The sequence below is a fragment of the Giraffa tippelskirchi genome, chromosome 1 (assembly GCF_054371585.1).
Source record: "Giraffa tippelskirchi isolate mGirTip1 chromosome 1, T2T-mGirTip1v1.2.pri, whole genome shotgun sequence".
Classification (NCBI taxonomy): Eukaryota; Metazoa; Chordata; class Mammalia; order Artiodactyla; family Giraffidae; genus Giraffa; species Giraffa tippelskirchi.
In genome coordinates this window covers 125375170-125401575 of record NC_137275.1, presented here as the reverse complement: position 1 = coordinate 125401575, position 26406 = coordinate 125375170, and the positions used below count along the sequence as shown (strand labels likewise).

The following is a 26406-nucleotide window of genomic DNA, read 5'->3' as shown; positions in this document are numbered from 1 at the left end:
AGCCAGGACGTGGAAGCAACCTAGATGTCCATCAGCAGACGAATGGATAAGGAAGCTGAGGTACATATACACAATGGAATATTACTCAGCCATTAAAAAAATACATTTGAATCGGTTCTACTGAGATGGATGAAACTGGAGCCCATTATACAGAGTGAAGTAAGCCAGAAAGAAAAACACCAATACAGTATACTAATGCATATATATGGAATTTGAAAGATGGTAACGATAACCCTATATGCGAGACAGAATAAGAGACACAGATGCATGGAACAATTTTATGGACTCTGAGGGAGAAGGTGAGGGTGGGACGTTCTGGGAGAATGGCATTGAGACATGTGTATTGTCATATGTGAAACAGAGCACCATTCCATGTTCGATGCATGTGACAAGGGCTCAGGGCCGGGGCAATGGGATGATCCAGAAGGATGGGATGGGGAGGGAGGTGGGTGGGGGGTCCGGGAAGGGGAACACATGTAAACCCATGGCTGATTCATGTCAATGTATGGCAAAAACTATTACAATATTGTAAAGTAATTAGCCCCCAACTAAAATAAATAAATTTATAAAAAAAAAAAATAAAATAAAAAAATAAAATAAAAATAAAAAAAAAAATGTAGTATCTTGCTTGTTATCAAAAGCATGAAGCCAAAACCTCCTTATCTTGTCATATAGGCTAAAGGAAAAGGAAAAGACACAATTCAGAGTAGAACTATATGTATGTGTGTGTGTGTGCTCAGTCACTCAGTTGTGTCTGACTCTTTGCAACCCCATGGACTGTAGCCTGCCAGGCTCCTCTGTCTATGCGATTTCCAGGCAACAATACTGGAGTGTGTTGCCATGCCGTCCTCTGGGGGATCTTCCTGACCCAGGGATCAAATCCATGTCTCCTGCATTGGCAGGTGAATTCTTTACTGCTAAGCCATCTGGGAAGCCTCAGAGTAGAACTACTTTAATTCAAAAACATCCCATCTACTCAGGCACATTATAAGTGCACTATAATTAATGTAGATGCACATAGAATGTGTATCACGATATTTTCATCACAGCAAGAAATGAAACCTTACATCAATGATGTGTTTACCTGAATTCTCTGCAAAGCTGAGCTCAACTCTCCTATTACACCTCCTGACTCTATATGTGTTCTCTGGCGGCTTAGATGGTAAAGGATCTGCCTGCAATGCAGGAGACCTGACTTATATTCCTGGGTCAGGAAGACTCTTGGAGAAATGGCAACCCACCCCAGTATTCTTGCCTGGGAAATCCCCTGGACAGAGGAGCCTGGTGGGCTACAGTCCATGAGGCCACAAGGAGTCAGACACGACTGAGCAACTAACACATTATGTGTCCTCCTCCTCTTCCCTCACATGTAATTTCTTGTTACATACATTAATTTAGCATGGTTTGGAAGGCTTGTGGTAACTGGTCAATGAAACAGTGATGCCAAAGGAGATGTTCAGTTTTATGCCAGTGAAGAAGTAAATAACAGGACAAATAAAAGTGCTGTCTGGAGTGGGATTTCTGTTATAATTCATGTTCTAGATATTCTTCACAGTATACTAGATTTGTGTACTATGGATGTCACAACACCTAGAATCATGAAATTTTTTGAGAATGTGAGCAGGTATAGAGCACAAGCATATACACAGAAAGTGATCTCTAGTGTAGAACAGTGGATCAAGAACTGCAATGTTGTGTTTTGGAATGAAGATCTAGTTCAACAAAATTGCAAGACAGTATTCCCTGATATTTTGCATTGCAAAATCATAAAACACACAAAAAATAAACTGTGAGTAATTGGATAAACTCAGCCAGTAATTGGAATTGGTTGACTGCAAATGCAAAGTTTCTTAGACCTGTTACATTTGACTAGACAAGTCATAGATTCTGCATTCTCTTCCATAGATCCTGTCCATACAAACAAGCTATGGTCCATTACCTATAGCTTCGTTCAATTGAAAACACTGGAATCTGTGTCCAGCTGCTTTTACATTTTCAAGGATAGAGTTGCATTGTATGCTCTTGTAATTATCGGTGCCTGTATTTTGAGAAGCATAGCCAAGGTCAAAAGCATAGGACTTTAAACAGTGGGATCACTGTAAGACTTCGTTTGGTTTCAGATTTCTAGCAGGTGGTACCTTGACAAAACCAGAGGCGGCATCTCACCTCCCTTCCTGCCTAGGTGAGAGTCAGACACAGGACTGACCAAGGAAATGACCGCTCTTGGTATCTCACTCTTAACGTTTGCCTGGCATGCTTCTCCAATCTTCTGTTAAGATTGTTTGCTTGTTTTCCCTTTTTGTTAATTATTTTACTAGGTCACTGTCCTATTAGACATTCAAGCCTCAGGAAATAAGAATACTGTCACACACCATGTTTTAGCTGCATTCTTCATCCCTAACATTTAAAAAATACCCTCCAATACTATAAACTTAGTAGTTCTGATAAAATTTTCAAAATGTCTTGCTTTCCATTTTTCCATTATTGCCTAGGAATGTCTCTTCTCAAAAGGTAGGAGTTACCCTAAAAATGTACTCTATGAAAAGAATGAGAATATCAACCTTCTTTTGACTTCAATGATTTTCTACACTGTTTCCATCTGCAAATCTTTCCACTTGCATAAACATAAAAAGATTGGAAGTGTGGGGGTGGGGGAGGAGGTGGATAGAAATTATGCTCTGTGGATATTATGCCAACAATGCAATTTAATGCATCTTTGATGGTGTGCAATTAGGTATTAAAATTTCTCATAACTAGCAACATTCTTGGTCAGTAGAAATTACTGTAGATAATTTCAGGTGACAGGGGAATAATTTTGCTAGATAGAAGGCCTAGACAATACATAAAGCATTCAGTTTAGGGGAAAATTAATTTTTCTTCACATGAATCTTTTGGTTAACCGTATTACAGAATGCAAATTCACATAAAACTGAAGGAGAAAACTGTTAAGCTTTTATATTTTAAAATAAAATCTATAAAGACACAATATAGCAAAGCAACTAACAAATAGTCGGCCAAACCAGAATTCACTGATTTTTTTTTGTTCCTAAAGGGCTAACTGATTTTACACAAAGGTTTATTTAATGTACGCTACTGGTTTAATTTAGAGTCCTAGTTCTAAGTATGTCCTTAATCTTCTCTGATTTTCTTTCTTTCACAGCAGTGTTTCTAATGGAAGATGAAATGCTAAGGTCAATATATTATATTAGTTGGATAGATTTATCAAGTATGCAGAACAACACCACTGCTCCAAATTCTGATCACATTCATGTTCTTGGCATACTTTTGGCATTGCATATGCTAAAAAGAAAATTGTAACAGACTAGAAAAAAGGTAAACTAAGCAAGGTCAGGATTAGCCAAGGGTGGACAGAGAGAAGGCTTTCCTCCAACTGTAGCTAATAGTCTTCTTGTTTCCATTCGGACTCTAATATTTAGCTTCAATTCAGTAAAAGCTGAACGCACTGTCAACTGACAAGCCACAAGCAATTCCTAAGTGATGGGAGTAACCAACCATTCCCTTGAGATGACGGATGTGTTCACTTCAGGCATTTTCTTTAGAAAATGTAACAATAATGGCACTGATAACGGCTGACACGAGAATGCAGTCAGTCAAAGGCATGCACAGGCAGACCGTTCTAACACCACTAATCACTAAGAAAAATGTATGCTTCATAATCTATGTGATCATAGGCAAAGGTACAGATGTCATCTGAAAGCATTTCCATTTAAATGGAGATCATACCACCAACTCAATAATGAAAATGGGTATTAAGCTTCTGAGCATCAAGAGTTAATCTTTTGGAATTTTAGAGGCTATTTCAGGTTAAATAAAAAATACCTAAGATTATGTTGGTTGTCTGTTTTATACATAGTAATGTATATAGCACCAACTCCTAATTTATCCCTCCACACACTTTCCCCTTTGGTAACTATAAGTTTCATTAAGAAAAAGAATCTGAAAAATAGTATACAGAATGATAGATGTATATATATAGTTGTATAGCAAAGTAATTCATCATATACATATATGCTATACATCTGAAGCTATACGTGTATATATAGACCATTTGTTGTTCAGTCACTGAGTCATGTCTGACTATTTTCAGACCCCATGGACTGCAGCACATTAGGCTTCCCTGTCCTTCACTGTTTCCTGGAGTTTGCTCAAACTCAAGTCCATTGAGTCAATGATGTCACAGCAAAGTAATTCAGTCATATATACATATATATGCTATACATCTGAAGCTAACACAACATTGTAAGTTATCTATACCTCAATAAAACCCCCCAAACCCAAAAGTATATATAAAATAATGGAATACAAATGGCTTCTATAAAATTAATAGGGTAAAGTTTTTAATTGTATAACTCACCATTATATACATGAAACATAATGACTAAAAAGAGACAAGGGAAACCACCCTGCACACAGGCGAGTGGACACTCACTTGGCGTGCCGGATATCTGGCAGGGACCTCTCTAGAGCAATGTTGTTGCTGACGAAAATATTGAAACCGTTTTCTCTGTAAGCTGAGTCATCGTGGTCCTCCTCAGTGAGGGGGTAAGGTTTTCCATGTTCACCTTTCCCTATCAGGAGAAAAGAAAAAGGGATTAGTGCCTGCCTAAAAACTATTTCTACTTCTAGAACAGATAATAGGATGTGAATGTGTTTCTTTAGTCTCTCCTGTTATTATGCTCCAGAGAAAGCTCCAGCAGCAAGATTTTATCAAATCATTATTTTATTTCATTTAGAGAAATGAAACATGTTCATAATAAAAAGTAAGCAACACAGAAGTAAAAAGCATAATCTCACTTCTCAGTGAAAACCACAGCTAAGAGCTTAAACATTTCTATGGAAATATACATACTAATAATATACATACTGTCTTATAATTTGATTTTATCAAACATAATTGAAAAAAAAGGCATTACTTCATTTATTTCTGATGGTTGATATTATTCCATTGCCTTCCAATTTATAGTATTTGATCAAAATATATTTCTAGGTTATTTTCAACTTTCTATATTGTAAACAATCTTAATAAACATGTTTGCTTGCTCAAGATTCCTAGGTATGTATACTTGGAAGAGGGAGGATGATTCCTGCAAATAAAGTTGCCAGAATATCTTTAGAGTTAGTAGATAGTTTTCTAACATCTCCAGAAGCATTATAGAATATTTTGAAATTTGCTGGTAAAAATACAGATTATTCAAACTTTAATTTCCCTTCTCTTGAGTAATAATAAAATTAATTTACATACATTTATCATTTGTATTTCTTACATTTTGAAGCAAATTTTCAGAGATTTTACAGGACAATCTGCATTTAAGAGCAATTTACATATTATGTTTGCTAAAGCTTTTTTAAGAACCCGTGTTGTAAATATTTTCTAGGTTTATTTCATTTAAATCTAAGGGTTCTGTTTTCTGGTTCGGCCTGGAAGGAGCTTGGAATGTTCTTTCTGTCCGAACAGCAGATAAAAAGCTGAACAAACTCAACAACTCTTCTTGGATGCAGAAGAGAGGAGTAGACACAGGACAGGAGAGACAGATGGGGGAAACAGGAGCCCAGGCTTACCAGAGCAAGAATTCATGAGCAGAAATACCAGGAACCAGTTGTCCAGGGTAGGAAATCTGACCTGTAATTGACAAATTGCTGGAGGCTCAGAGCAGGCAAAGCTGAGAGGTAAAAGGTCTCCGAGGATTCAGTCATAGAGAGGCTCCAATTTTATTGTGACATTTATCTCCAGGAGCTCAACAAAGCTCCCAGAGTAGATACAAAAGAAAAATTCTCTTGTGTTCTTGGCAGGAGGAGGATAGAAGAAACCATTTTGAAATACGCCTGGTTCTCCTCATCAAAAAGGCGTGCCCTCTGGGGAACCTAGTTAACCAGAGCCCACCTACTCAGGTGTATCCTGTTGAGCTTAATGGATCTAAGAGAAGGGAATTCCTGACTTGAGCTCACGGTAACCATTCTGCCCAACCAAAGTGGGGAGGAAAATCCTGAATGCCCTCCCACACACCTCTACATCACATCATGAAAGGCCTGTTTACAGCAGTTTCTTTTACCAAGTACATCATGTCCAGCTTGCAAGGGGAAAAAAAAATCACAGGGCATGCCAAAAGGCAAAAAATCACAATTTGAAGAAAGTAAGCATCAGAATTGAATTTCTTGAGGTAAGAATACTGAAGTGGTTTGACATTCCCTATTCCAGTGGACCATGTTTCATCAGCGATCAAAACAGTCAATCCTAAAGGAAAGAACCCTGAATATTCATTGAAAGGACTGATGCTGAAGCTCCAATACTTTGGCCACCTGATGGGAAGAGATGACTCATTAGAAAAGACACCGATGCTAGGAAAGATTGTAGGCAGGAGGAGAAGGAGGAGGCAGAGGATGAGATGGTTGGATGGCATCACCGACTCAATGGATATGAATTTGAGCAAACTCTGGGAGACAGTGGAGGACATGGAAGCCTGGTGTGCTGTGCAGTCCATGGGATTGCACAGAGTTGGACACGACTCAGTAACTGAAGAACAACAAGCATCAGAATGAGACATGGCAAGAATTGTGGAATGATCAGGCCAGGAGTTGAAAACAACTATGATTAATATGCTAAGGATCTAATGGATAAAGTAGACAGCATGCAAGAACAGATGGGCCATATAAACAGAGAGCTAGGAATTCTATGAAAGAACAAAACACAGATGCTAGTGATAAAAAAAAAAATCATAACAGAAAAGAAGAATGCTTTTGAGGGATTCCTAGTAGAGTGAGAACAGCTGAGGAAAGGCCCTTTGAGCCAGAGGATTTAACAGTAGAAACATCAAAATCCAAAGAGCAAACAGAACAAAAACTTAAGGAATAGAATATCCAAATACTGTGGGATTACTACAAAAGGTGTAACATATACCTAAAGAGAGGGCTTCCCAGGTGGCTCAGTGGTAAAGAACATGCCTGCTCATGCAGGAGACTTGGAAGACTCAGGTTTGATCCCTGGGTCGGCAAGATTCCTTGGAGGAAGAAATGACAACCCACTCCAGTATTCTTGCCTGGAGAATCCCATGGACAGAGGAACCTGGAAGACTACAGCCCATGAGGTCGCAAAGAGTTGGACACTACAGCAACTGACCATGCACACTTGCACATACAATGCGAACAGAAGGAGAAGAGAGAGAATTAATATCTGCTAATATCTGAAAAAACAGTGACAGAGAATTTCTGCAAATGAATATCAGACTCCAAACCACAGATCCCTGAAGATCAGGGTACACCTTGCAGGCCAATTACCAAAACACTACACTGAGGCATATCATTTTCAAAATAGAGAAAATCAAAGATAAAGAAAAAATCTTGCAAGAAAACCAGAGGAACAACTTCTTATCTACAGAGGAACAAAAATAAAATTTTATCCAACTTCTCTTCAGAAGCCACAGAAGCAAGAAGAGAGTGGAGTGAAATATATTGACAAAGAATTGAGCAAAAAAAAAAACCTACCCACCTAGAACTCCATCCTCTGTGAAGCCACCCTTCAAAAGTGAAGGAGAAATAAAGGCCATCTCAAACAAACAGAAATTGAAGGAATTTGTTGCTATTAGACCTGCCTTGTGAGAAACATTAAAAAGTTCTATAAGGAGAAGGAAAATGATATAGATTATAAATGTGGATCTACATAAAGCAAGAGCATTGAAGAAAGAATAAAGGAAGGTAAAATAAAAACTAAAGCCTTTTCATTTTTATTATTCTTAATTAGTAGAAGTTGGTTCAAAGTAGAATATTAACAATGTAATAGATTATATATGTTTATATATTATATTATTTCTGTGTTCATTATATAGACACACATATGCTTATAAAAAGTGGAACAGAGGACAGCAATGATTCAAGACATAGGAGGAAGGAATTAAAAATTAGGATCATTTTATTATTTTAAGGTATAACACTCCACTTAAAATGCTGTAGTTTTATTTATATGTGGAGTTGCATTAGCTGTAAATGCACTACAAACTCTAGGGCAACCACTAAAAAATGTTACAAAGAAGCATAGCTGTCTGAGTCCATGTTATCTCAATTTTAAATTGATAGAGAAACAAGAATGTGTCAAGGGAGTTAACAACATTGCACTTTCTGTATATGAAATCAATATTTAAATAACACTTTTCTCCATTGCTGTTTTTAAACAATGTTCAGTTAAGTCACTCAGTTGTGTCTGACTCTTGATGACCCCATGGATTGCAGCATGCCAGGCCTCCCTGTTCATCACCAACTCCTGGAGTTTCCTCAAACTCATATCCACTGAGCCGGTGATGCCATCCAACCATCTCATCCTCTGTTTTCCCCTTCTCCTGCCTTCAATCTTTCCCAGCATCAGGGTCTTTTCAAATGAGTCAGTTCTTCCCATCAGGTGGCCAAAGTATTGGAGTTTCAGCTTCAGCATCCGTCCTTCCAATGAATATTCAGGACTGATTTCCTTTAGGATTGACTGGTTGGATCTCCTTGCTGTCCAAGGGACTCTCAAGAGTCTTTTCCAACACCACCGTTCAAAAGTAAGTAGCTGGAATATACCACTATGAATATGTTCTTGTGATCACTTCAGCCCAAGAAAGCTGTGTAGTATTTTAAAAATTGTAAAAATTACTGTGATGATTCATTTAGCAAAAAAAGCTGGACAAAAGGCTTTTCCTATGTATCAAAACTTGTTTGTAACTTTGTCATCTATATACCTAGAAAAAAAGTAAATAAATGTCTTTAGTTGAAAAAAAAGAAGCATAACCTGTATACCAAGAAGTGGAGAAAAATGGTATCATATAAAATGCTCAGTTCAAAGCACAAAAGACAGAAAAGTATAAGACAATGAACGAGGATGATAAACAGAAAACAGCAATGAATAAGGTAGAGATTAATCAAAACTATATCAGTAATCACTTTGAATGTCAATGGTTTAATGCATCAGTTACAAGGGATTGTCAGAGTGAGTCAAGATAAATCTGATTTAAGATTTTTTTTCCATCCAGATTATTTTACTTTTTTACATAGTTTCTTATTTACACATTACACTTATAGATAAGTCATGTCCTACTGTACTATTATTTCAAAAATTCATTCATGAATTCAGTTTTAATAACATTTTGTTTTGTTTTATTCATTAAAATTTTGAACCATCTGGAACTTGTTCTGGTGTGCAATGTGAGGAAAGCATCACTTTTTCATTAAACAAATGGCTAGGTGCTATAGGATTGACATTTAATGAATGATTTGTCATTTTCTTTCTTGCTTTAAAATGCCACATACAAAAGTAAAAATAGAATTTCCATATAACCTAGCAATCTCACTCTGGCCATAGATCTGAAAAGAGAAAAACTCTAATTTGAAAAGATAGGCTTCCCAATGTTCATAGCAACACTATTTAAAATAGTCAAGATATGAAACGAACCTAAATGCCCATTGACAGATGAATGGATAAAGACGTAAAACACATATACAATGGAATAATATTCACCCCAAAAAAGAACAAAGTAGTGCCATTTTCAGTGACACCTATGGGCCTAGAGACTATCATACAGAGTGAAACATCAGAAAGACCAAAAAAATATTGTCTATTAACACATATATGTGGGATCTAGAAAATGATGGTATGAATGATGCTATTTGCAAAGCAGAAATAAAGACATTGATGTAGAGAAGAAATATATGGACAGTGAGTGGGAAAGGGTGGGTGGGGTGAGTTGGAAGATTGGGACTGACATACATACACTATCGACACTATGCATAAAATGGATGACTAATGAGAACCCGCTGTATGTACAGCACAGGGCACTCAGTGCTCTGTGGTGACCTGAATGGGAAGGACAAAAGGAAGGGGGTACATGTTTACAAACAGCTGATTCACTCTGCTGTACCATGGAAACTAAGACAATATTATAAAGCAACTAAACCCCAGTAAAAATTCATTAAAAATCTGTATAATCAAGCCTTTGATCAAATTTAATATTTTTGGAAAGGTTTTACATAATCAACACATCTTAAACCATCATACACAGCATGTCACACCCTCTCTATATCCCAAATCTGCTTTTATATATATATATATATATATACATAAAAAATTTGTTTTAACTACATATAACTTGCTATCCTACATTTATGTTTTTGCCTGTTAATCAGCAATCTTCCAATTGGGTTAGAAGCTTCATGAAAGTAGGGGCTTTCTTCTGTGTCCCCAAATATCCCCAGGACTTGGAAGAGTGCCTGCCACATAGCAGATGACCTAATAAACATTTATTGAGCCTTATACAAATAAAGAAGTGATAAGATTTGGGTTCATTGAGAGTGAAAGTGAAAGTGTTTGTCGCTCAGTCATATCCAACTCTTTTTGACCCCATGGACTGTACAGCCTACCAGGCTCCCCTGTGCATGGGATTTCCTAGGTAAGAATACTAGAGTGGATTTCCATTTCCTCCTCCAGGGGATCTTCTCGACCCAGGGATCGAACCTATGCTTCCTGCATTGCAGGCAGATTCTTTACCATCTGAGACACCAGGGAAGAAATAAAGATACTCATATATTTATTCAAAACCACATATTAAGCAACTACTCTGAGACAGGGGCTGGGGATTAAATGATGAGCATCAGAGTTATTACCTATGATATCATGTCTAACAGAAAAAAAAAAACAAACCAGATCATTGTGGTTAAAATAGAAGTGTGATCATCTATGAGTTCCTGGAGGGATGGACAATGTCTTTGAGCCTATAAGTCTTAGTACAGTACTGATCACGTGGCTTGCCCCACAGCATTTCTGTGAGATGAATACATGGGGAGATGAATGAATGCACTTAATTAATTAATGCATGAGGAATGTCTCAATGATATAGGACCTCTCAGCTGAGGTAAGGAAGGCAAAAGGTAAACAGGCAGAAGTGTCACAAGCGTGGTTCAGAGACCTGAGAGTATAAAGTGTGACTAGGAATTCCAGCTAAGGTTTGTTATGGCCAGAGTTGGAGGCATGGATGGAAAGGTGGTGAATTGATGGTTTTGAATTATTCTGAATGTGGTAAAAGTCCTGATTAAAGTAGAGTGCAATAAGTCAATAATCCATACTGGAATCTCTAAGGTGACAGTTAAAAACCTCTCAGGAATGCACAACACAAAACCTAAGCAAGGAAAAACATGAAATAATAAAATGGACTATTTAGGTAACAGAAGATTTCAGAACTTACTCATCTTACAATTCACAGTTTGTACTATTTGACCAATATCTCCCCATCTCCCTCAGCCCAAGCCAGTGGTTATCACCATTTCACTCTTTCTCTATGGACTAAGGATTTTTACATTCATATACAAAGTGGTATCACTGAATATTTGTCTTTTCTGTCAACTTATTTTGATTAGCATGTACAACAGGTTATTCTTCACCTATCAGAAAGAAGGAAATCCTTCTATTTGAGACAATGTGAATAGACCTTGAGGGTATTACATTAAAATGAAAAGGAAAACTCCAGACCCACATGGGTTCCCTGATGAATTTATTTTTCCAAATGTCAAAGTGAGGAATAGTGCCATCTTTACAGGAATATTTTAAGAAAAGAGATACTCTAAAAATATCTTTTTAGAATATCAGCATAAGCCTGATATCAAAATCAGGTAAGAGTATTACAGGAAAGGAAAATATCAGATCTATATCTCTCAGGAATATAGATAAAAAAATAACTTAACAAAAGATTAGCAAGATGAATCTACCAATATTTTAAAAGACAGCTTATAATGACCAACTGGGATTTATTCCAGCAATACAATGTTGACTTAACATTCAAGTTCATCAATATAAGTCACATTGAGGAATAGGTCATATTATTTCAATATTTGCAAAAAAATCATTTGGTAAAACTCAACAATAATGGAAATTTCCAGTAACCTAGGAACAGAAGGGAACTTTAAATATATAACAAAGGGTAACCACATGAACAATGTGGCAAATATCATACATTATTGGTGAAGCAGAACGCTTTCCACACCGAGGCTGAAAACAAGAAAATGTCAGGTGTTTCTACCTCTACTCAATCTGCAATCTTGATCCTGTCTATCTGGGTCTGGGGCAATCAAGAGAAATGTTTTGAAGAAGAAATAAGAGCTGTAAATACAGGAAGAATAAAGACTAGTTCATTTAAAATGACATGAATGTGTACCCAAAAAAGAGACAAAACTGAAAAACTATGAAAACTGATGTAAGTTTGTCAGTTTTTACTGATAAAGGTCAATATAGAACCAACTCTTAATGCACTAACAACAAATTTGAAACACACTTTTTAAAATAACATGACAATATCAATTACCTAGGAATAAAACTAACAAAATATACACAAGGTTGCTCCCCATACTGACAATATACGAAACATTGCTGAAAGAAGTTCATGGATAACTAAATAATCTGAGTAACAGAGCATGATCTTGGGTTGAAAGAGGTATCTTTAAGTGGTCAGTTCTCAAGGAACCGATCATTTGTCTATAAAGTAATCAAGTTAAAATCTTGGGAGTGCTTGCTTCCTTATTGGTGGCAATGTTATTGTATGTGTGATTGGGATGTTTTATGTAGTGAGATGAGCTGAGTTAAACATGTATCTGGAAATGCAAAATACCTAGAATACTTACCACAAAGTTAAAGGAGTACACAGCTGGAGAAAACTGAAACTATACACATTTGGTTACATAATAAACTAACACTAACTTGGTTACCTAAAAACAATAATGCAATCATATATTAATAATAACCATTCATTGTTGGTAATAACATTACATCTCCATTGTCTGATTATGGAAAGTTCATTTTTAAAAAGAACAGTTGCCAGAGATATGGGTATTTTTTATATTAAAAACCTTACCTATATTTTGATTTAGCCTAAAGGAGTTAAGTAGCAAGAAATATTTACATTCATTCTGAGCACAGATGTTTAAAGTGGAGCTAATATAAATCTATGTGCATGAATTGATGTTGTTGATAAGGATTTGCTGTGAAAGAAATTAAGAATCGCCTATGTCTAAAATGCTTCCCAGGTGTTTCAGTGGTAAAGAATCCGCCTGCCAATGCAGGAGATGTGGATTCGATCCCTGGGTTAGAAAGATCCCTGGAGAAGGAAATGGCAACCCATTCCAGTATTCTTGCCTGGAGAATCCCATGGACAGAGGAGCCCGGTGGACTACAGTCCATGGGGTCACAAGGAGTCGGAGACAACGTAGCAGCTAAACAACAATCAAATGTCTAAAAGAGACACATTTATATAGAAATCTTAGTGTTCTATCAGTTTTCAGCTTTAATATGATCTTGGGGAGAGGCTTTATTTCCTAATTGTGTAGTTATTCTTTGAATTATCATAAAAAGCTTCATTGTCTTCAGACAACACAGGAGAAATTATATTAAGAAATATTTTGCCTTAACATCCCAACCATTTAAAAGCTTATTTAACTTCATTCATCACTGGTGCACACTGGTTTTACATATACAGTTACAAATATAAAATTTTCTTAATCCTTAAGGTCTAACGATAAGCAGGAGTAAATCTTGTTCAGAAAGTATGTGTAACATATACAATAAGATTTCTGTAACTTATCTCTCCTTCAATCCTCACTCCTCTAAAGGGAAGTGCTTGATTCAATTCCTATGTAGTGAATTCCCCAGGAAGTGACAACTTTTTATTTTTAACTGGAACATTACTGTCAAAAGTATCTGACTTGGCTTGTTAGCATTCTTTGTGTATTTTTCACAAACTGTCAGAGTTCCATGGCTTGAACATTTTTTATCTCTTCCAAAAAAGTAAGGCAACAAGATCACATTGCACCCCCATGTCATTTGAAGTATACAGAGAAGAAGGTGAGATCAAACCCATCAAAGAGAGTGGAAAAAATGCAAAGAAAATAAAGAAACCACTGGTGAAAAGGTAAATTAGAATCAAAGCAGCAAGAGAAAGGAAGAATAGCAAAGAAAACATAACTGAAGCTAAGATGTGTGTGTGGGGGGATATTCTTATCAATAAATGTATCCCTTGTAATAAATAAAAATCTGATCAACAAAGCAATAGTTAACTTTATCATCTGTTATTAGTAACATTGTGTAGAGCCTAAGGAAATAAGTGAAATAACATCATACTACATAATAAGGAAAATACAGAGGCTGTGATTCTAAATAAATTCAAGAAATTATTTTAGTTAAATAGTCACAAGAAAAATAAAGAGAATTCCAGAAAACATCTATTTCTGCTTCACTGACTATACTAAAGACTTTGACTGTGTGGATCACAATAAACTGTGGAAAATTCTTAAAAGAGACTGGAATACCAGACCATCTGACTTGACTCCTGCAAAACCTGTATGCAGGTCTGGAAGCAACAGTTAGGACTGGACATGGGACAATGAACTGGTTCCAAATTGGGAAAGGAGTGCATCAAGGCTGTATATTGTCACAGCCTTATTTAACTTCTATGCAGTTTAACATCATGCGAAATTCTGGGCTGAATGAAGCACAAGCTGGAATCAAGACTGCCAGGAGCAATATCAATATCCTCAGATATGCAGATGACACTACCATCATGGCAGAAAGTGAAGAGAAACTGAAGAGCCTGTTGATGAGAGTGAAAGAGGAGAGTGAAAAAGCTGACTGAAAGCTGAACATTCAAAAAACAAAGATCATGGCAACTGGTCCCATCACTTCATGGCAAATACATGGGGAAACAATGGAAATAGTGATAGACTTTCTTTTCTTGGGCTCCAAATTCACTGCAGATGGTGACTGCAGCCATGAAATTAAAAGACACTTGCTCCTTGGAAGTAAAGCTATGACCAATCTAGACAGCAGTTTAAAATGCAGAGGCATTACTTTGCCAACAATGGTCCGTCTAGTCAAAGCTATAGCTTTCCCAGTAGTCATGTATGGATGTGAGATATGGACCATAAAGAAGGTTGAGTGCTAAAGAACTGATGCTTTTGAACTGTGGTGTTGGAGAAGACTCTTGAGAGTCCCTTGGACTGCAAGGAGATCAAACCAGTCCATTCTAAAGGTAATCAATCCTGAATATTCATTGGAAGGGCTGATGCTGAAGCTGAAGCTCTAGTACTTTGGCCACCTGTTGCAAAGACCTGACTCATTAGAAAAGACCATGATGCTGTGAAAGATTAAATGTTGGAGAAGAAGGGGAAGACAGAGGACGAGATGGTTGGATGGCATCACTGACTCAATGGACATGAGTTCGAGCAAGCTCCAAGAGATGGTGAAGGACGGGGAAGCCGGCGTGCTGCATCCATGGGGTCACAAATAGTTGGGCTGAGTGACTGAACAACAACAATTAACAAGGAACCTGAAATGATCTCAGCTTTCAGACTGAGTGATAAGTATAGATATATGTCATATTGAAAATAGTTTATTCATAAAAACAACATATTAATTTTGATTATGAATGGCAACAAATACCTTCTAGAGCATACACTATTCATGATAAAATTTTACATGAGGCTGAACAACCAGTGAAATTTTGTTCAGCAGATTATTAAGGAAGCTGGATGCATGAGAAGAGATGAAGGGATGAAAATGATGACATGTGCTATTGTCATCAAAAATAAAAACACTATGAATATCACAACCTCAGTCTGGCCTGGATGGCTGGGGGAGTGGTGAAGAGATAACTTTGGTTGTCAAATGGACAAAAAAAGGTGATTTCTGAAACTCCATACTAAGGACTATATGTTAACATACATGTCTTGATTTCAAGACGAGTAGATTTACATTTCTATGGAACCAAAATAGACTTCCAAAAAGCTCACTAAAGTATAAATGATTCTTTCTCCCATTTTTGTAGTGATGGAATGAAAAATTATCTGTTGTCCATGTTTCATAAACTCATTGTTCCAACAAATGTGGCATAAAGAAGGCATAGACACCCAAAATATGCAAACAATAACTCTAGTAATGTTGTTGAGTGAAGAGATTTTAATGGAATGTTAAACTGCTTAGATTTACAGTAATGTCTTAAAGACTAAGTTCACATCATTAATATCAGAAATGTCTGTCTATATTTTAAGTAACCAGATAGCCTTCCCATCTTTATACTAAAATTTTCTACTGTTCTTCATATATATTTTATCATACTTTCTTCATTTAACTAGGAGCTGATTAATTATATCTAGGCAACCATATATATTACTATAAAAGGAATAAACTATTCTCATCCTGTGGATACATTTCCTGGAATGTTCAGTTCTAATTCTATGCCTCACTCAAGCAATTTTTCTTGTCTGACTGAATCATTCTGGAAGTGATAACTCAAGATTGGTTGTCAAGAAATCTTTGATGTTTAGAATTGGTCATACAATTCCTTAAAATTATTTTTCTCTTCGGTTCTCTCTTTTTCATTTGTGCTACTAGTTAGGGAGATTTTGTCAATATATCTTTAAAATTCTGTGCTGAATTTTTCATATCTGTTTGTATATTTTTTTATTTTCAACAATTTAATTTTCTTTACTGAATGTTCCTTCAAAAACAGTGATCTTCTATTATGAAGGCAGCATAATCTCTGATTTATCTACAGTTATTGTGTCATCTACGGTTTATTCAAGTAAGTAGAGCTTGCAAGATTATCTATCATCTATAAATCACCAATTTATCTAAAGGAATGGAGTATTTACAGAGAAGTACTTACAAATCAGAGTAATAGTCAAAAACTGGAAAAACTTCCTCTTGAAGATGGTAAAATATGGCATGATAACAAAACTCTCCCTCCCTTTTGCTCAAAGATATTAAAATGCTTTAAAATCATACCAATATTCATCACCAGCAATGACACAAAGAAATTGAGGGAAGGAGGCAAGGGGCAGGGAGAAAACTAAAAAGCTCATCTGAATGCAAATATAAACACACCCCTTAGCCTTAAGTCAACCATTTGTCATCAGGATGATATCAATTAAAAACAATGACATGCTATCCCATGCCTATTAGAATCACCAAACTAAAAGGAATAGCCATACCAAGTTTAGGCAAGAATACAGAAACACTGGAATCATTATATGTTTGCTGTTGGAATATAAAATGGTAAAAACCACTTTGGTAAATAATTTGACAGTTTTCTAAAACTTTAAATACATATATAATACATGATCTAAGAATTCCACTCTTAGGTGTTTACACAAGAGAAAAGCGAGCATATGTCAGTTTAAAGACCTGTGCATGACTGGTCATAATAGTTTTAGGTACAATAGCTCTAAACTGGAAACAACCAATAGTCCATGAAAAGGGAGATGGATAAGCACACTGTAGTATGTCCAAACACTAGAATGTGCGCGCGCGCGCGCATGTGTGTGTGTGCGGGCGCGCACAAGTGCTCATTCACTAAATTGTGTCTGACTCTTTGCGACCCCCTTTGACTGTAGCCTGCCAGTCTCCTCTGGCCATGGGATTCTCCAGGGGAGAATATTGGAGTGGGTTGCCATTTCCTTCTCCAGGGGATCTTCCCGACTCAGGGACCAAACCTGTGTCTCTTGCATTGGCAGGCACATTCTTTACCATTGAGCAACCTGGGAAGCCCATAAATACTGGGATACTACTTTGTAATAAAAAGGAGAGGGAGTTTTATGTGCTCAGCTATATGATGACCCTAAAACCAATGGCACTGAGTGACACAAATCAGACAAAATAGAGTATATACTATCAATATATTATTTTATTTGTATAAATTTCTAGAAAATTCAAACTAACCTATAGTGACAAAAAGCATATGAAAGATGGGATTAGGGGTTGGCTAGAAGGAAAGGAGAAGGGATTACCAAGGGCTATATTAAATTTTGGTAATATAAATTCACCTTCTTGACTGTGATTATAGCTTTGTAGGGGTATATTAGGTCAAAGGTGATGGTATACACTTCAAATTTGTTCAGGCCAGCAAGAAAGAAAGAAAGAAAATGAAGTCGCTCAGTTGTGTCTGACTCTTTGCGACCCCGTGGACTGTAGCCTACCAGGCTTCTCTGTCCATGGGATTTTCCAGGCAAGAATACTGGAGTGGGTTGCCATTTCCTTCCCCAGGGGATCTTCCCAACTCAGGAATCAAACCTGGGTCTCCCACATTTCAGGCAGACACTTTACCATATGAGCCACCAGGGAAGCTGGCCAGCAAAGGAAACTATAAATAAGGTGAAAAGACAACCCTCAGTTGGGAGAAAATAATAGCAAATCACACAACTGACAAAGGATTAATCTCCAAAATATACAAACAACTCTTTCTGTTCAATAGCAGAAAAATTAAAAACCCAATCAAAAAGTGGGCAGAAGACCTAAACAGACAGTTCTCCAAAGAAGACATACAGATGGTTAATATTCAAATGAGAGATGCTCAACCTCACTCATTATTAGAGAAATCCAAATCAAAACTACAATGAAATATCAACTCTTAGTGGTCAGAATGCCACCATCAAAATGTCTATATGCAATATATGCTGGAAAGAATGTGGAGAAAAGGGAACCCTCTTGCACTGTTGGTTGGAATGTAAACTGATACAGCCACCATGGAGAACAGTATGGGGATTCCTTAAAAAATTAGGAATAAAACTGTCATTTGACACAACACTCCCACTACTGGGCATATACCCTGAGGAAACCATAATTGAAAAAGACACATGTACTCCAATGCTCATTGCAGAGCTATTTACAATAGCTAGGATATGGAAGCAACCTGGATGTTCACTAACTGATGAATGGATAAGAAGTCGTGGTATATATACACAATGGAGTATTATTTAGACATAAACGAACACATTGGACTCAGTTCTAATAAGGTGGATGAACTTAGAGCCCATTATACAGAGTGAAGTAAGTCAGAAAGAGGAAATCAAATATGTGTTAACATATATATATATGGTTTCTAGAAAGATGGTACTGATGAACCTATATTCAGGGCAGCAGTGGATACACAGATATACATAGAGAGAACAGACTTGAAGACATAGTGGGAGAAGGAGATGGTGGGACAAATAGAGTAGCATGGAAACATATACATTATCATATGTAAAATTAGATAAACAGTGGAAATTTGCTTAATGATGTAGGGAGCTCAAATCCAGTGTTCTGTGACAACCTAGCGGGGAGGGATGGGGTGTGAGGCGGAAGGTTGGTTCAAGAAGGTTCATTCATGCATACCTATGGTTCATTCATGTTGATGTGTGGCAGAAACCAACATAATATTGTAAAGCAATTATACTCCAATTAAAAATAAACAAATTTAAATAAAATTATATCTAAACATCTCCAAAAAAATATATGCAGACTTTTGTATTTCCACTGCATCATAAAATGGTTAAAATTAAATGTGGATACAATGATTATTACAATGAAAATTAACTTTTATTCTTCTATTTTTGACCTATTTCCAATGACCTGCTTATAGAAAGTAGCACTGCTAGTTCTTTTACTTGTATTGATTGATGGTTAGCTTCTATATCATAAATAAAATACTAATATTTTTTCACTGATTTATTAGGTTTAGATTGTATATATCAATTATCTGCTGTATTAATTGGGAATTTAACATTAAGTTAAAGCAAATTGATCCCAAAACAGAGATGAAACACTGGATCCCTAGACCTTCAGTGTCAAGAGTCTTCTTTCCCAAATAAGGTAGATAAAATAAGTAAGGATAATCCATTATAAAGAGTCAAATGGAGAAATGAAATCTAGGACAGGAACCCAATGCTCTCCTGTAAGATTTAGATGAGAAGGCAAGGAATTCTTATCTAATAATAATAATAATAACAAAAATAATGAGTTGTAAGATGACTCTCTCCTACCTATAGAGGTAATAACTGAAAGGTCTGTCTGAAGAAGAGGTCAAGTCTCTTGACAAATGTAGGTCCAGCATCACTGAAAGGAGTGACTCTTGTATATTTCGGGAGAGTTGGTGAACCACATCCACATCCTTATCTGGTCACTGAGTTTAATTGTGCAGAGTTGTGGGGGGGCGGGGGGGGTCTGACCTTATGGCTCTCAGTTCTATCTCACTTAGTAACTCACTGCCAGTGGGCTGTCTTTGTTACTGTTTCTGAGAGTGATTTTTGCCAGGTTTGTGCCAGCCCTTAAAGGCTGTAGCTTCTCAGGTCATTTTAAAGGACAATCAGTTTTGAGGATGTCAAAAAAATAGGTTTTGGAGATGCCATTCAGTTCCATAATTACCACATATGTTTTCTTAAAACAATTACTGTTGATTAAGAAAAAAATGTAGTTTGAGAAAAAATACGTTTTTTTATGATGTCAGTTAGGAAGTTAAATTGTGGTAATTATCAGATAACGTAGAGTAAGAAAATAATAATTAAAACATTATGATATTTCCAAATGTGAGGAGGAAATGATCCTTCAAGGGGAAACTCATTTGAGAAGGTCACTTGTAGTGTAGTGAGGAGACAACTTAAGAATTATGATGAAGAGGAGTTGATCACCACTCCACTGCATGATGAGAGAACGAGGGCATCAAAGGACACAGCGAAACTCAGAGGACGGAAATCTTAGCTTGTATTCACAACACATCTCATTCTTTTATCAACCTAATTTTCATTGAACAGTTTAAACTGATGGCCAAAAGAAGAAGCATCAAAGACAGTGAAACCAAGCACATATGGAAGGCTTATTTTCTTTTTCAAAGTATGTTATACATGGCAATGCTTTTTTGGTTCTATCATTAATTTTCTATTTCTTTATTTAAAAGAAACAATAGAGCTTCCCTGGTGTCTCAGTGGTAAAGAATCCACCTGCTAATGCAGGAGACACAGGTTTAATTCCTGATCCAGAAGATCCCATGTGTGCAGGACAACCACAACTATTGAAGCTGTGCTCTAGAACCCGGGAGCCACAACTACCGAAGCCCTCATGCTCTAGAGCTTGTGCTCCAAACAAGGGAAGCTTCCACACTGAGAAGCCAGGGTACCGCAGCTATACCCCGCTCTCCTCTCCTAGAGAAAAGCCCATGTAGCAGTAAAGACCCAGCACAGCCAAAAATAAGTAAATAAAATTATTACACAACTTTTAATTAATTTTAATAGAGTTTAGTTACTTTACAATGTTGTGTTAGTTTCTACTGCACAGCAAAGTGAATCAGTTATACATGTATCCTCTCTTTTTCAGATTTCCTTCCCATTTAGGTCACCACAGAACACTGAGTAGAGTTCCCTGAGCTATACAGTAGCTTATCTTCAGTATCTACTTTATATTGATATATAGTAGTGTATGTACATCAACCCCAATCACTCAATTCATCCCACAGCCTATCCCCCAATATTTTACAAAAAATACAATTTAAACATTCATGAAGGGCAATCACAGGGCCAGGACAAAATAGCTATAGCTTCTTCCTGGAAGAAGGGTTAAGCTTCTGTAGTTATTCATCTCTCAGATGGTGAACCGAAGAGAGAAAAGAAGAAAATGCAAATATGATTTGAAATCTCTGGATTTTTATAACTTGACCCATTAGGTTAGGATAACTAGTAACCTTTGTATGAGTTCTAGGTCTCATTCAGCTAATCCTTGAAATTACAATTTGCTCTCAGAAAAACACATGCCTCTGAGAATGTTCTGACCAGAAGTTTTCATAAATTAATTCACTAAAAAAACAAACAAACAATGATTACAATCCTGTTACGTGCTGGGAGCTGTAATAGGATGTGGAAAACAGATCTAAAAACACACATGGTTCTAGCCCTCATGGAAACTGTAAAACCAGGACATGGGTTAAGGTAGGGTGCCAGGTATTACGAGGGCTTCCCAAGTGGCGCTGGTGGTAAAGAATTTGCCTGCCAGTGCAGGAGACATAAGAGACATGGGTTCAATCCCTGTGTCAGGAAGATCCCCTGGAGGAGGGCATGGCAACCACCGCAGTATCCTTGCCTGGAGAATCCCATGGACAGAGGAGCCTGTTGGGCTACAGTCCATGGGGTTGCAAAGAGTTGGACATGACTGAAGTGACTTAGCAAAGGTATTATGAAGATTCCATGTAATTCTTCCTTTTCCTAAATTTGTTTTTCTTTTAAAAAAATGCAGTTCTCTCAAGTTTCATTATCATCAGGAAAGAGCAAAATAATTCAGAATCTAGTTGTTCTCTTTGCTAACTCATTTGTGATATCATGAGCCCTGATGGCAAAATCTATGTGCTCTCTTGAGATTAGATCAGGGATTTCTATCCTGCCTGCAGGTTCAGGGATGCTGCCCTTTCTTGTTTTTTATTGGTGCTCATTCCCCAAGGTTCTAGAAGCTTCTGTACACTTCTCAGCACCATGAGGGTGCTCCATGGATGGAGAGGCCTGCCTTCCATCCCTTGGCATTCAGAGATCTTTTAGGTTTATTCAAGAGCAGTTACTACCCTACCTTTTCCTTGAAATAGACTTAGTCTAAGAACAAACACTACAATAACTTTGTACTGAAGCTTTTGTAAGTACTTTTCCCTCTATTACTGTACTCATTATTTCTTAGGTTAATAAGACATCCTTATAGCACTATATGGCAATTTTGTTGTACATTATAGTGTATATATGTATCTATACAAGTGGGTAGTGATATATAACACGTTATTTTGTAGATCTTCTCAGACAACCGGTCAGGTATCTGCTTGTATAATGCAGTATAAGGTTTCAACTAAGGTCCAGGTTAGAAATCTGGAAGCCCAAGCACCTTGGGCAGTCACTCAGCATGAGGTTGTCAGCTGTGGTCAGTAGCCCAGCTGTAGTCATGGACTTGGGGCCAGGGACAGCTGAGACAGCATTCTGGATTCTGGTAGGTTTTCTGCCAAAGAGCAAGGTGGTATTTATCCCTCTGCCATTTTGCACTCAGAAAATGTAAGCTTTCACCATCAACATAACAGAGAAAAGAATGAACTGCCCTCAAAACTTCATCACAATCTGTTTGGGATTGATAGATATATACTATTCTAAATAAAATAGATAACCAACAAGGACCTACTGTATATCACAGAGAACTTAGCTTAATATCTTGTAATAACCTATAGTGAAAGAGAATGTAAAGAAGAATATATGTATATCTATATATGTATATATACACACACACAAACATGCATGCATGGTAAGTCACTTCAGTTGTGTCCAACTCTATGTGACCCTATGGATTGTAGCCTGCCAGGCTCCTGCCAGGCTCCTCTGACCATGGGATTCTCCAGGCAAGACTACTGGAGTGGATTGCCATGCCCTCCTCCAGGGGATCTTCTTGACCCAGGGATTGAACTCTCATCTCTCATATCTCCTGCATTGGCAGGTGGATTCTTTACCACAGAGTCACCTGGGAAGCCCATATAGAAATATATATATTATATATAATATATATATATATATATATATATATATATATATATATATATATATATATGAGTGCAGAGAACATAAGCGATACAAGATAAGGGTTTGACTTCTGGGTCAGGAGGATCCTCTAGAGAAGGGAATGGCAACCCACTCCAGTATTCTTGCCTGGAGAATCTCATGGACAGAGAAGCCTGGTGGGCTACAGTCCCTAGGATTGAAAAGAGTCAGACATGACTGAGTGACTGAGCATACACACACACATGCATGTGTGTGTGTGTGTATAAAACAAACACTTTTCTGTATACTTGAAACTAACATGATGTTGTAAATCAACTATATTTCAACAAAAAATGTTAAAAAAATTACACCATCTGGCAGTAAGCTTAGCTTAGTGCTCTGTGATGACCTAGAGGGGTGCGACTGGGGGGTGGGAGGGAGTGGATATATGTCTACTTACAACTGATTCACTTTGCTATACAGCAGAAAGTAACACAATATTGTCAAGCAACTCTATGCCAATAATAAATCTGCATGTAAAAAAAAAAGAATATGCATTCTGAAGTAAAAGAGTGGAACAAGAAAGCGGGATGTGAGGGCTGGACCATAAAGAAAGCTAAGTGCCTAAGAATTGATGCTTTCAAACTGTGGGGCTGGAGAAGACTCCTGAGAGTCCCTTAGACTGCAAGGAAATCAAACCAGTCAATCCTAAAGGAAATCAACCGTGAATATTCAGTGGAAGGACTGATGTTGAAGCTGAAGCTCCAATACTTTGACCACCTAACGTGAAGAGCCGCCTTATTGGAAAAGACCCTGATGCTGGGGAAGCCTGAGGGCAGGAGGAGTAGGGGGTGACAGAGGATGAGATGGCTGGACGGCTGACATCATACTCAGTGGTGAGAAGCCAAAAGTCTTTCCTCTCAAATGAGGAAGAAGACAAGAACATTCACTCTCATCACTTCTATTTAACATAGTATTGGAAGTCCTAACCATAGCAATTAGGCTAGTGGCTCAGTGGTAAAGAATCTGCCTGCCAATGCAGGCGACATGGTTTTGATCCCTTGGTTGAGAAGATTCCCTGGAGAAGGAAATGGCAAGCAGCTCCAGTATTGTTGCCTGGGAAATCTCATGGACAGAGGAGCCTGGTGTGCTACAGTTCATGGGGTCACAAAAGAGTCAGACACAAATTAGTGATTAAACAGCACCAACAAACCATACCAATCAGACAAGCAGAAGTAAACGGCATCCAAACTGAAGGGAAGAAATAAAATTGTCACTATGTACAGATGATATGATAATATATTTAAAAACCCTAAATTCTTCACCAGACAGCTATTAGAAACAATAAATGAATTTGATAAAGTTGCTTGATACAACATTAATATGCAGAAGTCTGTTGCTTTTCTATGCACTTATAGTGACCTATCAGAAAGAGAAAGCAAAAAAAAAAAAGCACTCCAAAATCCAAACTGTTCAAAATCACATCAAAAAGTGTAAAATACTAGAAGTAAACTTAACCAAGAAGGTGAAATATCTATACTCTTAAAACTTAGAAAACATTGATGAAAGAAATTTAAGATGATACAAAGAAATAGACATATATCTTATGTTCTTGGATTGGAAGAATTAATATTGTTAAAATATTCCTACTGCCCAAGTGAACCTACAAATTTAATACATTCCCTATCAAAATACCTATGTCAATTTTCATATTTTCATAGAACAAATAATCCTAAAATTTATAGGGAACCACAAAAGACACCAAATTACCACAGAAATCTTGGGAAAGAACAGAATTGGAGGAATCACACTTCCTGATTTCCTACTATACTACAAAACTACAGTAATCAAAACAGCATGTTACTGAAACAAAAATAGACACCCAGATCAGTGGAACTGAATAGAGAGACAAAAAAGAAGCCCACACACTTACGGTCAATTAACATGCAACAAACAAGGCCAAATATACAATGGAAAAAAGAGAGTCTCTTCAATAATTGGTGCTGGAAAAACCGGACAACTACAAATCAGTTTTTTTTCCAATCCCAAAGGCAATGCCGAAGAAAGTTCAAAATACCACACAATTGCACTCATTTCACATGGGAATTGATGCTTTTGAACTATTGTGTTGGAGAAGATTCTTGAGAGTCCCTTGGATTGCAAAGAGATCAAAGCAACCAATCGTAAAGGAAATTAGCCCTGAATATTCATTGGAAGGACTGATACTGAAGCTAAAGCTTCAATACTTTGGCCACCTGATGCAAAGAGATGACTCTTCCGAAAAGACCCAGATGCTGGAAAGATTGAAGGCAAGAGGAAAAGGCAATGACAGAGGTGAGAAGGTTGGATGACATCATCAAATCAATGGATATGAGTTTGAGCAATCTCTGGGAGTTGGTGAAGGACAAGAAGCCTGGGGTGCTGCAGTCCATGAGGTCACAAAGAGTTGGACATGACTGAGTGTCTGAACAAGAACAACATGTAAAGGAATGAAATTAGAATATTTTCTGACATCAGTTATAAAAATAAGGGCAAAATGTATGAAAGACCTGAAACCATAAAACTTCTAGAAGAGAACATAGAACACTTACTGACATAAATTGTAGCAATATTGTTTTTGATCTGTCTCCTATGGCAAAAGAAACAAAAGTAAAAATAAAGAAATAGGACCTAATTTACCTTAAAAGATTTTGCACAGCACATTGCAAATGATGTAACTTACAAAAGGTTAATACCTAAAATATATAAAGAACTCATACAAGTCAGTATAAAAGCTGAGTAAAAATGGACACGAGCCCTGAATAGACATTGTTCCTAATAAGATATGTAGATGGTCAACAGGCACATGAAAAGATGCTCAACAATACTAATCACTCGAGAAATGCAGATCAAAACAACAATGAAATATCACCCTCACACCTTTCAGAATGGCTATCATCAAAAGGAAAAAAGATAATAAATACTGACAGGATGTGGGGAGAAGGGAACCCATGTATACTGTTGATTGGAATGTAAATTGGTGGATCTACTGTGGAAAACAGTATAGCTGCTGCTGCTGCTGCTAAGTCGCTTCAGTTGTGTCCA

General features: G+C 37.0%; 1 protein-coding gene across 1 annotated transcript in view; it reads right to left on the bottom strand.

Moving 5' to 3' along the window:
* Positions 1 to 26406, bottom strand: part of GALNTL6 (polypeptide N-acetylgalactosaminyltransferase like 6) — a 1429734-nt gene that overhangs the window by 858105 nt on the left and 545223 nt on the right. Inside the window, exon 3 of the mRNA XM_081568813.1 lies at positions 4451 to 4589. Coding sequence (XP_081424939.1) covers positions 4451 to 4589 — 139 coding nt within the window. The remainder of the gene's footprint in view (positions 1 to 4450; positions 4590 to 26406) is intronic.